At 52.6% G+C, this 12,185-nt stretch overlaps 7 protein-coding genes across 7 annotated transcripts; 4 read left to right on the top strand and 3 right to left on the bottom strand.

Annotated features, from left to right (window-relative positions):
- Nucleotides 1–289: 289 nt before the first annotated feature.
- J4E85_011439 (uncharacterized protein) lies at nt 290–1,607 on the bottom strand (the record flags this gene model as incomplete). Its single annotated transcript, XM_051475642.1, has 3 exons — nt 290–734; nt 779–1,416; nt 1,464–1,607. The coding sequence occupies 3 exons, from the start codon at nt 1,605–1,607 to the stop codon at nt 290–292; spliced, it is 1,227 nt and encodes a 408-aa protein (XP_051320535.1).
- Nucleotides 1,608–1,873: 266 nt separating this feature from the next.
- On the top strand, nt 1,874–3,329 carry J4E85_011438 (uncharacterized protein; the record flags this gene model as incomplete). The annotated part of the gene is made up of 7 exons (XM_051475641.1): nt 1,874–1,970; nt 2,022–2,184; nt 2,234–2,490; nt 2,540–2,601; nt 2,658–3,116; nt 3,164–3,248; nt 3,301–3,329. 7 exons carry the CDS (start codon nt 1,874–1,876, stop codon nt 3,327–3,329), a joined length of 1,152 nt encoding a protein of 383 aa, XP_051320534.1.
- Nucleotides 3,330–3,934: 605 nt separating this feature from the next.
- J4E85_011437 (uncharacterized protein) lies at nt 3,935–5,684 on the top strand (the record flags this gene model as incomplete). The annotated part of the gene is made up of 5 exons (XM_051475640.1): nt 3,935–4,403; nt 4,459–4,857; nt 4,909–5,105; nt 5,155–5,302; nt 5,356–5,684. 5 exons carry the CDS (start codon nt 3,935–3,937, stop codon nt 5,682–5,684), a joined length of 1,542 nt encoding a protein of 513 aa, XP_051320533.1.
- A 101-nt stretch (nt 5,685–5,785) lies between these two features.
- J4E85_011436 (uncharacterized protein) lies at nt 5,786–6,788 on the bottom strand (the record flags this gene model as incomplete). The annotated part of the gene is made up of 2 exons (XM_051475639.1): nt 5,786–6,468; nt 6,521–6,788. The coding sequence occupies 2 exons, from the start codon at nt 6,786–6,788 to the stop codon at nt 5,786–5,788; spliced, it is 951 nt and encodes a 316-aa protein (XP_051320532.1).
- A 374-nt stretch (nt 6,789–7,162) lies between these two features.
- Nucleotides 7,163–8,246, top strand: J4E85_011435 (uncharacterized protein; the record flags this gene model as incomplete). Its single annotated transcript, XM_051475638.1, has 2 exons — nt 7,163–7,193; nt 7,243–8,246. 2 exons carry the CDS (start codon nt 7,163–7,165, stop codon nt 8,244–8,246), a joined length of 1,035 nt encoding a protein of 344 aa, XP_051320531.1.
- A 74-nt stretch (nt 8,247–8,320) lies between these two features.
- J4E85_011434 (uncharacterized protein) lies at nt 8,321–10,140 on the bottom strand (the record flags this gene model as incomplete). The annotated part of the gene is made up of 5 exons (XM_051475637.1): nt 8,321–8,947; nt 8,997–9,367; nt 9,414–9,589; nt 9,636–9,929; nt 9,974–10,140. The coding sequence occupies 5 exons, from the start codon at nt 10,138–10,140 to the stop codon at nt 8,321–8,323; spliced, it is 1,635 nt and encodes a 544-aa protein (XP_051320530.1).
- A 400-nt stretch (nt 10,141–10,540) lies between these two features.
- Nucleotides 10,541–11,698, top strand: J4E85_011433 (uncharacterized protein; the record flags this gene model as incomplete). Its single annotated transcript, XM_051475636.1, has 4 exons — nt 10,541–10,723; nt 10,783–10,919; nt 10,968–11,299; nt 11,511–11,698. 4 exons carry the CDS (start codon nt 10,541–10,543, stop codon nt 11,696–11,698), a joined length of 840 nt encoding a protein of 279 aa, XP_051320529.1.
- Between the last annotated feature and the right edge of the window lie 487 nt (nt 11,699–12,185).

The following is a 12,185-nucleotide window of genomic DNA, read 5'->3' as shown; positions in this document are numbered from 1 at the left end:
TATTGCAGTGGGTGCAGCACCTCAATGAGTTACGAAGGGGAGGTGAAGCTCCAAAAGGAGCTCCAGCACTATACAAGACATAGCGGCCTTGTAGCGGTGGACGTGTGGGACGCGGGTGCAGCCAGCATCCATGGATCGTGTGGGGAAGACAATGCCGGCCTCCAGGCTCGGAAGCGGCCAGCCTCTGCATTCCGCGCTAGCAATTGGAAGTGGCTAGACTCTTTGTGCACGTGATGCGCGCGACACTTTCGTGATTTGCATCAACACAACCTATCGCATTTCTATGGAACTACGACTCTCGAACGAACAACGAAGCAACGCCTAAGCCGGTACTCGCGCACATGCTGACGATACCCATCTCTTTGTCCTGACGCAGCAGCTCGCCGAACAATGTGGCAGTCTGCCGTGCCCCGGTCGCGCCGGTGGGATGCCCAAGAGCTATCGCACCTCCGTTCGGATTGACGTTGTCTTCATCGAGACCCAGCTCCCGAATGCACGCAATGGTCTGGCTTGCAAACGCCTCGTTGAGCTCAATGATATCAACGTCCTTCAGCTCAACACCTGTCCACTTTAGAAGTGCTGGTATGGCGTATATTGGGCTAATGCCCATCTCGTCGGGGGCGCAACCCTTGACCTGGGTGCCAACGAAGCGGCCAAGTGGCTTCAATCCACGTTCTTCAGCCCACGAACGTCGGGCGAGTATGGTAGAGGATGCGCCATCCGATATTTGGGATCTGAAAGGTCAGCTTTGCGAGGGCTTTGAGTCATGTCTACTTACGAGTTGCCTGCGGTACTCTTGCCGTTCTCGCCGAACACAGGCTTGAGCGTCGACACTTTCTCAAAGGTCAACCCATGCCGAATGCCGTCGTCCTTGGTGACTTCGTGCCCTGCAGGCTGGCCTGTTGCCTCGTCCATCCTCTGAACCGTTACGGGCTCGATCTCCCAATCAAAGCGACCTTCCTTTTGGGCGCGACTTGCGCGCCCATGACTTCGCACCGCATATTCATCTTGCGACTTCCTGTCAACCTTGTATCTTTCCGCTACGTTCTCAGACGTGATTCCCATAGGCATAAGACAGTCGCGCGCATCTTTGACGGTCGACCCAAGCAGCGTGGGTGAGACATCGGCTGGGATGCCCCGCGAGCTGTAGTTTCTCGACATGCTCTCTACACCGCCAGCCAGCCCCACGTCAATCTGACCCACCATGATCGAGTGTGAGATGTGGGTGATGGCTTGTAGACTGCTCGAGCATTGCCGATTGACTGTATGGAAGGTCGTGGAGTTTGGAAAGCCGGCATGATTCAGCGCCATGCGCCCTGTCTTCGCGAAGCCCAGTTCGGCGAGTACATTCCCAATCATAACATCGTTGACGTCGACTTTTTCGATGCCAGCTCGCTGTACTGCAGCTTTCATAATCTGTTGTATTCAGCAACAGTGCAGCGCGTTCTCCTGCCGAGACTCACCGGCATCAGGATGTCTTCTGGATGAGCATCTTTGTAACCGCCCTTGAAACTACGATTGATTGGCGACCTGACCGCAGAAAGTAAAACTACATCGTTGGGGCTTTTCTGCAGCACATTGCGCGCGGCTTTGCTAAAGGACGCCATTTTGGCACAACAACTGATAATCTACGCGTCGCATTGGTCCAGGAATGCCTATTGTATGATCTCACAGGGCCGAGAAAGTGCCGCATCGTGGTTGCGGCGAGAGCTGTGGCGGGGCGACGTGTATGTGTGGGGCAGGAGCGAGAGACCCCTCCATGCCGACTCGGGCAACAACGCAATGATGCTTGCCGAATCTAGCTTGCATGCAGACGCGACCATTTACTTTGAACGTTTTCACGCACAAACTGAGTCCAACAAGACATTACACGATGGCGCTCCCGAACAAATACCAGAATGGCAGCATTGACTCCTCCGCTAAGGGAGTGTACAGAGCATCGCCTGTCAAGCTCATGATATACGGAAATGGTAGGCAGACTGCGAATAGTAATCGAGGAAAAAACTTACATGTCCACGCAGGGACAAGCAGCCAGCTTTCAGATGTCATTGCCGAGCTCGGTGCTACAAAGGCCTTCATTATCACCGGTCGATCCCTATACGAGAAGACTCCTGTGATCAAGAACATCGAGAAAATACTCGGATCCGCACATGGTGGTACATTCAGCAAGATTGGACAGCATGCGTATGTGAAGAGCCGTTGAAATATGAATAGCAAGGCTGACAATTCCAAGGCCGATCCAAGATATCAAAGAAGCCACCGCGCTGATGACCAAATCCGGATGCGATGTACTCATATCGATAGGCGGTGGCTCGCCCATTGACTCAGCCAAAGCTATTGCATACAATATCCACGAGGAGACCGGAAAGTGGATTCCTAGTATCGCCGTACCAACAACACTGAGTGTAGCTGAGACGACGCAAAACGCTGGCTTCACCACCGAAGAAAAGCACAAGATCGCTGTGAGCAACCCAGAACTTGTACCCAAGGGTAAGTGCGAAGTCGACCGGTCAGAGAGATTGGCACTAACCAAGCTCAGCTGTGGTATACGATGGCGAACTTGCTGTATACACACCCTTGAATCTCTGGACAAGCACAGGGGTATGTTCTTCACCATTCGAGTGCTGAAGTAGAACTAATCTCTGATACACTCGCAGATTCGATCACTGGACCACGCAGTCGAACTGATGTACCACCCTCTTGCCGCCGAGATCCCCACAAAACGCATGTCTTTGGAAGCTATCAAGGATCTCTTCACATACCTACCGCAATCGAAAGCCAACCCTAACGACGCCGAAGTGCGAACAAAGCTCTTCGTTGCTTGTTACTCCTCACTCTTCCCCTTCCTGTACACGGGCGGAGTCGGCCTCAGCCACAGCATCGGCCATGCGATTGGTGCAACATACAGCATTCCGCATGGCATCACCAGCTGCCTCAGTCTCGCACCGACGGTTCACTTCAAGGCGAGCAACCCAGAGGAGGCGAAGCAAATCGCTAGGATTATCCCATACATCGGGAAGCAAAGTACTGGCAGCGACGAGAAGGACTCCCACGTCGTTGCCGATGCTATTGCTGGACTGGTCGAAGAGCTGGGACACAAGACCACGTTGACAGCTGTAAGTAGCTGAAGTATGTCGAGGAGGCCATAGCTAACGTCCACTAGTACAACGTGCCGACCGGTGATGCGGAAGAAGAGGCTATCGCATCGCGTGCGCTACACAGCAAAGACCACAAGGACTTCGCTAGCTGTAAGTTGTCGCGCCCATTCTCCGAAAATCCTTTAGCTGACATTTGCTACAGTGAAGCAAATCGTACACGACCTGTACTAATCGACTCGGTGGGTTTGTCAAGTAGCGTCCATAGTAATACATATCTACCAACTATTCGATACAGCCGTGACAAATGTGCCTGCAGCTCGTCAATGACCATCAGCCTTTCGCATACGCGTTGGCGCGTCAGCACGTGAGCCAGCTTTGGTCGCTTGGCCTTGGAAATGTTTTCCACGTTGCCTTTTTCCGCGTGTGGCTTCGCCCAATCAACGTGCGTTTTGGCCGCAACCTCCGCATCTTGGCCGGCTAAGTCCTCATCCACCTCCGATTGTGGAGCTTTGCTCTTACCCGCCATCGGCACGGCATTTGCATCGGTCTGACCCAATCGGTTATTTGCTGTCATGCATGCCCTCGTGGTGCTCGTGTGGGGAGCGTCATCTCCGCTGTACACCACAACTCTACACGCGATCTTTGTGCACTGAGGTTTGTGGAGAGTCTGACGCTTCAATCTGGTGTCGATTGAGCTGAGCTTATACCTTGGGGTTGGACAACGCCATCAACAACATCTGTGCCATCTCAAGCTGGGTCGAACGCTTCGAAGCCTATCGCTTTGACTTTCATTCCTCGATACTTCGCGACTCACGACCACGACCACGAACCTCACGATGCAACGTTCTCTCCTTTTCTCGGCGCGCCGCCGCGGCCCAGCGACGGGCATGCGATTCTTCTCTGCCAGCGCCTCTCGACCAGCCATCAACAAGATCGTCTCCTCCGCACAAGAAGCTATCAAGGACATGAAGTCCGATTCCACAGTTCTGGTCGGTGGATTTGGCTTCTCTGGAGTCCCCAACACCCTCATCAACGCTCTACGCGACCGAAGCGACCTTACAAACTTCACAGTTGTCAGTAATAACGCTGGTATGCCCGGCGTTGGGCTTGGACAGCTTCTGGAGACGAAGCAGATTGGCACGATGATTGCGAGTTACATTGGCGACAACAAGGTGTTCGAGCAAATGTACCTGAAGGGTCAATTGAGTCTGCAGTTGACCCCTCAGGGTACCATCGCAGAGAAGTGCGCTGCTGGTGCTGCGGGTGTACCGGCTTTCTACACACCAGCGGCATATGGAACAATAGGTATGCGATCTACACTTTGGGATGAAAAGGGCAAGACACAGCTAACACCCTCCAGTGCAAACCGGCGAACTCCCTGTACGATACAACACCGACGGCACCATCGCAAAAATGGCCCCTCCCAAAGAAACCCGCGAGTTCAACGGCAAATCCTACGTCATGGAAGAAGCCATCTTCGGTGACTACGCCTTCGTCAAAGTCGCCAAAGCCGATCGTCTCGGCAATTGCCAGTTCCGCAAAGCACAAAACAACTTCAACGAAGCAATGGGCAAGAACGCGAAGATGACGATTGTCGAGGCCGATGAGATCGTTGAGGATGGAGAGATCGCACCAGAAGACGTTCATCTCCAGGGCATATACGTGAAGAGGGTGATCAAGAGCACAGTGGGCAAGGAGATAGAGCGGAAGGTCTTCTGGAAGAGCCCCGAGGAGCAGAAGAAGGCACTGCTGGAGGGTGGTAAGTCATTGCGGATGATGACATGATAGAGCGTGGCTAATAAAGTACTAGGCTCGACAGAGTCGTCGCAGAAGCGCGAGCGCATTATCAAGCGCGCAGCACAAGAGTTAAAGGATGGCATGTATGTCAACCTCGGTATCGGCATGCCGCTGGCAGCACCTGCCTTCCTGCCCGAGGGTACTGAGATCGTTTTGGAGTCTGAGAACGGAATCTTGGGTATGGGAAGGTATCCCAAGCCTGGCGAGGAGGTAAGAATGCGATAACGGAGTAGCGTTACAGTGTGGCTAACGCGCTCAGGACCCCGACCTTATCAACGCCGGAAAAGAGACCGTGACTCTGATCAAGGGTGCATCAACTTTTGGCAGCCACGAGTCTTTCGGCATGATCCGATCAGGTCGGATAGACGTCGCCATGCTGGGCGCCATGCAAGTAAACCAATACGGAGGTTCGTGCTATACTGTGATTATGCTTACCCTTCGTCCCACTAACTATTCCTAGACCTCGCAAACTTCATGCTTCCCGGAAAGGTCAAAGGCATCGGCGGCGCAATGGACCTAGTCGCGAACCCCACACAAACCAAAGTCGTCATCACCATGGAACACGTCGACAAGAAGGGCAACCCGAAGATCCTGAACCAATGCACATTCCCTCTCACAGGACAAAAGTGCGTGAGCACTATCATCACGGACCTGGCAGTATTCGACTGCGATCGCGTCGAAGGTTTGACCCTGAAGGAGCATGCGAAGGGCGTCACCGTGGATGAGATCAGAAGCAAGACAGAGGCGCCATTTAAAGTCAGTGAGAATCTGAAGGAGATGAGCGTGTAGGGGAGATGATTAAGAACAAGATACCAAAGAAGAATCACCAACACTGAGCGAGCAAGCAAAAGATTTCTACCCATTCATTCAAAGTTTCTGCTAACCTGAGCCTATCTACTACCACCCTCCACAGCATCCAAAAACACATACGCCGGCGCCGGCATATCCTCACTAATATCTCCCCAGGCACTCCAATGTTTCCAGACCAATTTCTTCTGCTCAATCTCATCCGCAATCGCAATCGCCATATCCGCAACACTGATCCCGGTCAACCTCCCCTCAAACACATCTTTGCCCTCCTGCTGCTCCCCCAGCAACACCATATCATCAACGCTGATCTCATACTCGCCAGTCCTCTTCCCGGGACGATACAAAGCAGACGGCGAGACAAAACTCCAATCAAAGTTCTTCCGGTCTTCGAAAAACATGTACGCCGTTCGCCCTGCCTTGATGAAGTCGGACGCGTTGTCTTTGGCGCGGATTTGTTTCTCGTAGTCTGCTATCACAGTTTTGTCTTCTTCTGTGGTCGTTCCCGAGCTCTCTGCTAACCTGGCTTCGCGGTATCGTCGCAGTGAGGTGCCCATGATACCGAGGCGCTCTTCCATGTATGCAATGTGCGCTAGTGATGTGGAGATGGCGCGGCGGTAGGCGAGGAAGAAGTCTGGGTGGTCGACGCAGGAGATGTTAGTGCCAGGGACGTGGAGGGAGCCTGCGCCGCCGACGAAGACGAAGTACGATGCGGGCCGTAGCTTGTAGGCTAGCAGGATCTTGCGAACGGATTCTAGGAACGGCACTGTTTTGGATCAGTCATTGGGTACCGGTATCCCGAACCGGGCGGGACATACTGTACAGCAAAGCCCCTGGACCAGCTGTATGCGGTCCGAACTCGCTGACCAAGACATCGAGGCCTTCAAAAACTTCTGATAGGTCCTCTATCGAGACTTGGTCGACATCTACTGGTCTGGGAATGTAGCGCGGATGCTTTCCTACTTTCTCGGGGTTGCGTGATATGCCAATCACGGAATGGCCTCGATTTAGCAGCTCGACGGTGAGATAGGATCCTCCGAAGCCTGCAGGGCCGATAACACCTATCCGGAGGGGCTTTGATGACATGGTGAAATATTACAATGATGAAGGTATTTGTGATTGCGCTCAAATTTTGGCACTTGAGTGTGAAGTGGGTGGGTACATGTCGCGTCGCGTTCACATGACTACCATGCTATGTCGTCAAATGCAAGGTTATGCGTGTTCAATGGCAACTGTTTCGGAGTAGTACGCCGAGGTTGTTGTATTGGGGAAAGGCAATTGGGGAAGTGAGGGGATGATGTGGGGCATTGGTAAACACCAAGGAGCGAATGACGCTAGCCGATCCAGCGAGTACATGGAGAGGAACATGATGAGTGTTGTAAAATGAGGCATCCTGAAGGGGAAACAGTATCAGAAAGTTGTATCTACTACTGTCACAAGATAGGGTATCATTTGGAAACATGACGTCGGCAGACAGCTACGCATTCATCGGTGAGCATTCTTACCCAGTACCTTAGTAGACATTACTAACAATGGCAAGGTCTCGGAGCAATGGGTTACGCGATGGCAGCCAACATCCGCAAGAAGATAGACCCATCTTCAACCCTCTACATCAACGACATCAACGCCTCGGCATGCTCCCGCTTCAAAACCCAATACTCGTCGCACGGCCCTGTAGAAATTGTCGCTACAGCACGCGAAGCAGCGGAAAATGCGAAAGTCCTCATATCTATCGTACCAGGAGGGGAAGATGTAAGGAAAGTATATCTAGACGAGAAAGACGGAGTGGTTGCAGCGAAGAAGGACCAAAGCAGGGTAATGCTAGAATGCAGCACAATCGACGTCAACACCACAAAAGAAGTAGGCCAAAAGCTGAAGGAAGCGGAGATGGGTACATACATCGACGCCCCCGTATCCGGCGGCGTTCCAGCAGCAGAAGCAGGCACACTATCGATGTTGATCGGCCACCCACCGCCAGCGCAAACACCAACATCTTCAGCTTCTCCAGAATCCCGAATCTCGGCGACCCTCACAATGCTTGGCCCACCATCCAAAGCCTTCTACCTAAACACCCTCGGCGCCGGGCTCACCGCTAAGATATGCAACAACTACCTCTCCGGCACCATTCTCCTCGCTACCGCCGAAGCCCTCGCAATAGGCGTATCTCACGGCCTCGACCCCTCCGCTTTGTACTCCGTGATCAAGAACAGCACTGGTCAGTCTTGGATGTGCGATCATGTCATGCCCATTCCCAATGTGCAGAAAGAGTATTGGGTGCCGAGTAACAGTGGTTATAAGCCGGGGTTCAAGACGCAGATGATGCTCAAGGATCTGGGACTGGGTATTGAGAGTGCGGGTCAGGTTGGGGTGAGGCCTAGCATGGCGGAGAGGGCGTTGGAGGTTTGGGAAGAGGCGGCGAGAGATGAGAGGTGTGTGGATAGAGATGGTAGCAGTATATACTTGCATGTTGGAGGTCTTCTGCCGAAGGGATACGAAGACAAAGGGAGAAAGAACGAGGATGGAACTTGGGATTTTGCAGAGTAAGGCTTCTGTCATATTTAATGTACATAGTGGCGTTGCGAACCCGTCCGGATGCACTCATGTAGTCTTCATACCATCTATTTTCCTTGGAAGAAGTTCTGGAAGACCTCCATAATAGCATCAAAGCCTGCCGTCTCTCCCAACTTAAGCACCCTCTCGTCTCTTCCAATCTTTGCTGGATCACCATCTGGAACCCATCTGCTGGTGACACCATCGGCACTAGGCCCGTAGACCTTGGCGCACAACTTGTCGGTCTTGACTGGCGGCCAAGGATCCTCCCCGTTGACGAATTTGATGAAGTCTTCTCCGTACTCTCGTGCTACCTTCTGCTGCGCATCGTCTAGGTGTTCGTTGTAGTTCTGGAAGAGGTACGATATATCGAGAATGTGGCCTGCTTCGCCCTTGAAGCGACCTTCCCAAGGTATTCCTTCGTTAAAGTGGTAGAGAAAGAACTTCGAGTCGGGTGTGTTGGGCCAGCCTTGGGCGAAGGCACGAGCGGGCGCGTAGAAAGATATCTCGGAACCAAAGCGCAATATTGAAAGCATAGCCTCTTCGTCCGGAGCCTCGGGGGTTATCTTGTAGGATGCGAGAAGCTGTTCCGCAACCTCTGGCTTGGCGGACAGTGTGGCGTTGCAGGAGTCGATGAACTTTTGCGCGACGCCCGGCTTGCGAGCATCGAGGCCCAGGTATGCAATGATGTTTGCCTAAAAAACATGAGCTCACATATTTCGAGATTCACGATATGGAACTTACGTCCAGCTTTGACTCTCCGATCATAAAGGCCTTGCACCACTTCCTGCCCGGCATCATGAAAGCTGGGCTGTCTTCTTGGGATGAGACGGTAAGGAAATCTGGTGAGCCCGGCATGGTATCTTTGTCAACTGAAGGCAGCATCGGTGCTGTGGGTGGCACCTTCTGCCATAGATCATCCAAGGGTATACTGAGGAGGGCCTTGATACGATCCTCACGCGACTTGTCTGTCAGGCCAAATGCTTCGATGGCTTTTTGATACGAGGACTCTGCCACGAAATCTGGGATGGGCTTGAACAGTAGCACAGCTCCTCCAGTACTAAGACAGCGCTTCATCAGCGGCTCCTCCGAGCAGAGCAATACTGTCGCAGACACTGCGCACGTTAGTCGAGCTCTATATCAACAGTGTCCACAACATACGTCCACCGGCGCTCTCTCCGCATACTGTGATCTCATCTGCGTCACCCCCGAACCCGCCTATGAACTCCCTGATCCACTGTAAAGCCGTGCGCTGGTCGTGAAAGCCGTTGTTCGCTTTGTATCCTGCTTTGCGCAATTCTTCGGAAGTCGCAAACCCTGTGAAACCCAGTCGATAGCTGTAGCTGTTAGTAGACGAGGTACGCTTCGGGTTTTAAGACCCACTTGATGGTAATGCCGATGATGGGCTTTTTCCTCTCGACAGACATCTTCACAATGGGAGCTGGATCATAGTGCGGGTACCAGCTACTCCCAACAGCAAAGCCGCCTCCATGTATGAAGACAAAGACCGGCAACTTCGCGTTGGAATCAATAGCCCCATCCTTGTTGGTCGGCACAGTAATGTTGAGGTTCAGACATTCGAGGTCGGAATGCGTCGGAACCTCTGGAAGTGGCAAGGAATGTTGAATGAAGCCGAACTCGCGTTCAATGGCACCGACTGGAGATACTGGAGGAGGACTATTCTATTAGTAAATGGTAACCGGCGTCACCAGTTGACATACCCAAATTTGGTGGCATCCGTAGTTCCAGATCCATAGCTGTCAACGAGCTGGGGTGCAGCCAAGCGATCTTTCAACGAAGCATACTTCAGGCCAAGAAATTGAACTGCACCATCTACTGGCTTTCCTTCTATTTCACCTAGGTGTTGGTGCTTGAGGGTTTCCGACATGTTGGCTGCTGCGTGGGATGGGATGGTAGGAAGCAAAGGATCGTTCCATAGACTAACGGATTGTTTACTATTGCCTAGTGTCTGCTTGGATTGGCTGGAGGGAGTTGCGCATCCCTGGAGCTGCTTCTCTGGAAGCAGGTACGTTGGGGGCAATGATGGTCCGATAATTACCCCGCACCTGTACCTGCCATTTCAGTAGTGGGGCAATCACCCGCGACCAAACACCGCGTGCGGGATGTGGGGGTACTACAGCGACTGCGCCTCGCATCGATGAGGATATCGTAATTCGCTCGATGTCTGAGCTCGGCAATTAGCAAGCATGTGTTCGGCTAGATAGAGAGCTACCTAGGTAGATGTACATGTTACACGCAGTCATTTTCTTGCACAAATGACACCAACAATGGAGGTCGGCCTCTCTCATACTGACGCCTTTGTCAAGCTTGCTCTCCTCGATGGCGGCAGCTTTCTAGGAGATCTGAGCCGCTTGCATGCTGGTGAGAGTGGCACATTTCGCATGTACAACTGGGCGTTTTACATCGCGCACCAGGGAAGACACATACTTTGGGATCTTGGGCTGGATGAGGTGCGTAGGCCAATGTCGGGTTTGGCTATCTCAATCTTCTTCTGACTAGTTTCTTGAAGGACCGAAGTTGTTATACCCCTTGGGTTAACAAGTTCATGTTGGATATCGTCAATCACGTCGGACCACGGAGAACTATCGTTCAGCAGTTGGCGCAAAGAGGCGTGGCTGCGGAAGATGTCGATACTGTCTTGTTCAGGTATGGATACAACGGTGGCGTGAATGAAGTTCGCTGAGCAGCCTGCAGTCACGCTCATTGGGATCATTCGAGGCCTATCAGCGATTTATTTCCAAATGCGATGGCGTACTTTGGTCCCGGTACGAGAGTAGCATGTCAGCCAGGGCATATGAGAGATCCAAGCCTACAGTGGGACGGCCGCTTCTTTGATCCGGAGAACTCGACAGAAAAGTGGGATGAGTTACATGGCGTGTGGAAGCCCTTTGGCCCGTTCGAAAGAGCACTGGACTACTTCGGAGACGGCAGTTTCTGGATCCTCGATGCACCCGGCCATATGCCTGGTAACTTGGCTGCTGCTGCAAGGCTGCAAGATGGCGAGTGGGTAATACTTGGCAGCGATTGTATGTTGTCCCATGAAATTTCCATTGGCGCTCGCTAATCTTTTGCTAGGCTGTCATTCGCGGTACGTTAAATTGATTGCACCAGGCGTTTGCTGACGTGCATGGTGTATGCGATCGGGCGTTTACTGACCGGTCAGGGATTTGCTGGACGGCACGCGAACAATTGCGGAGTTCCAAGGCCCAGGGGCAGTGAGCATGTCACTGCATACAGACCTGTCTTCGGCGAAAGAAACCATCGCTAAGATAGGACTGCTGGAAACCAAGTTTGGTGCTCATACAGCGCTCGCACACGATGCTAGCTGGCTGAAGAAGGGCACAGACCAGGTGCTCATGTCACTGCTGGACGACGAGATGCGAGTTGCAGCCCAGGAAAAGATACCGTATGATGAGATACCGTAGATGGAGTTTGAGACACGAACCAGATTTAGTAACCGAATGTTGGAGGCCTGATGATCAGTAAACGCGTCGGTGGGTTCGCTACGCGTTTTTTCGTGGCGCGATTGCTGTCCGCAGGTTGGACGCACGAATGTGGAATGCGTCAACGTTGTCTTGCTAGATGTCGATAAAGCAACAAGCCAGACGTGAATTGTTTCGAGGTTGCTTAGAGAAGTGAATGCAGTCGTCCATTTTGCTGGGCGATGCTCGCGCATAGTCTGTTCCAAGGTTGTGAGTTGGCTGTCTCACCCTAGACATCACGCTAAAGACGCGCCTACCTGAACACCAACATCATGACGTCTCGCGTCGCAGGGTGCTGTAGCGCCCACACTACAGACAACGCCCCGCCAGCCTTACAAGAAATACCGCAACCTAGGAGCCTAAAGCGCGTGGTAGGCAATGGCAACGGAGGAGATAAAAGAGATGTTCAATAGAGAATACGTGGTGACGG

This window comes from Alternaria conjuncta (genome assembly GCF_024043145.1).
Source record: "Alternaria conjuncta strain BMP 0040 chromosome Unknown scaffold_35, whole genome shotgun sequence".
NCBI lineage: Eukaryota > Fungi > Ascomycota > Dothideomycetes > Pleosporales > Pleosporaceae > Alternaria > Alternaria conjuncta.
Note: the sequence above shows the minus strand (reverse complement) of the source record. Positions and strands in the feature narration are given on the sequence as shown.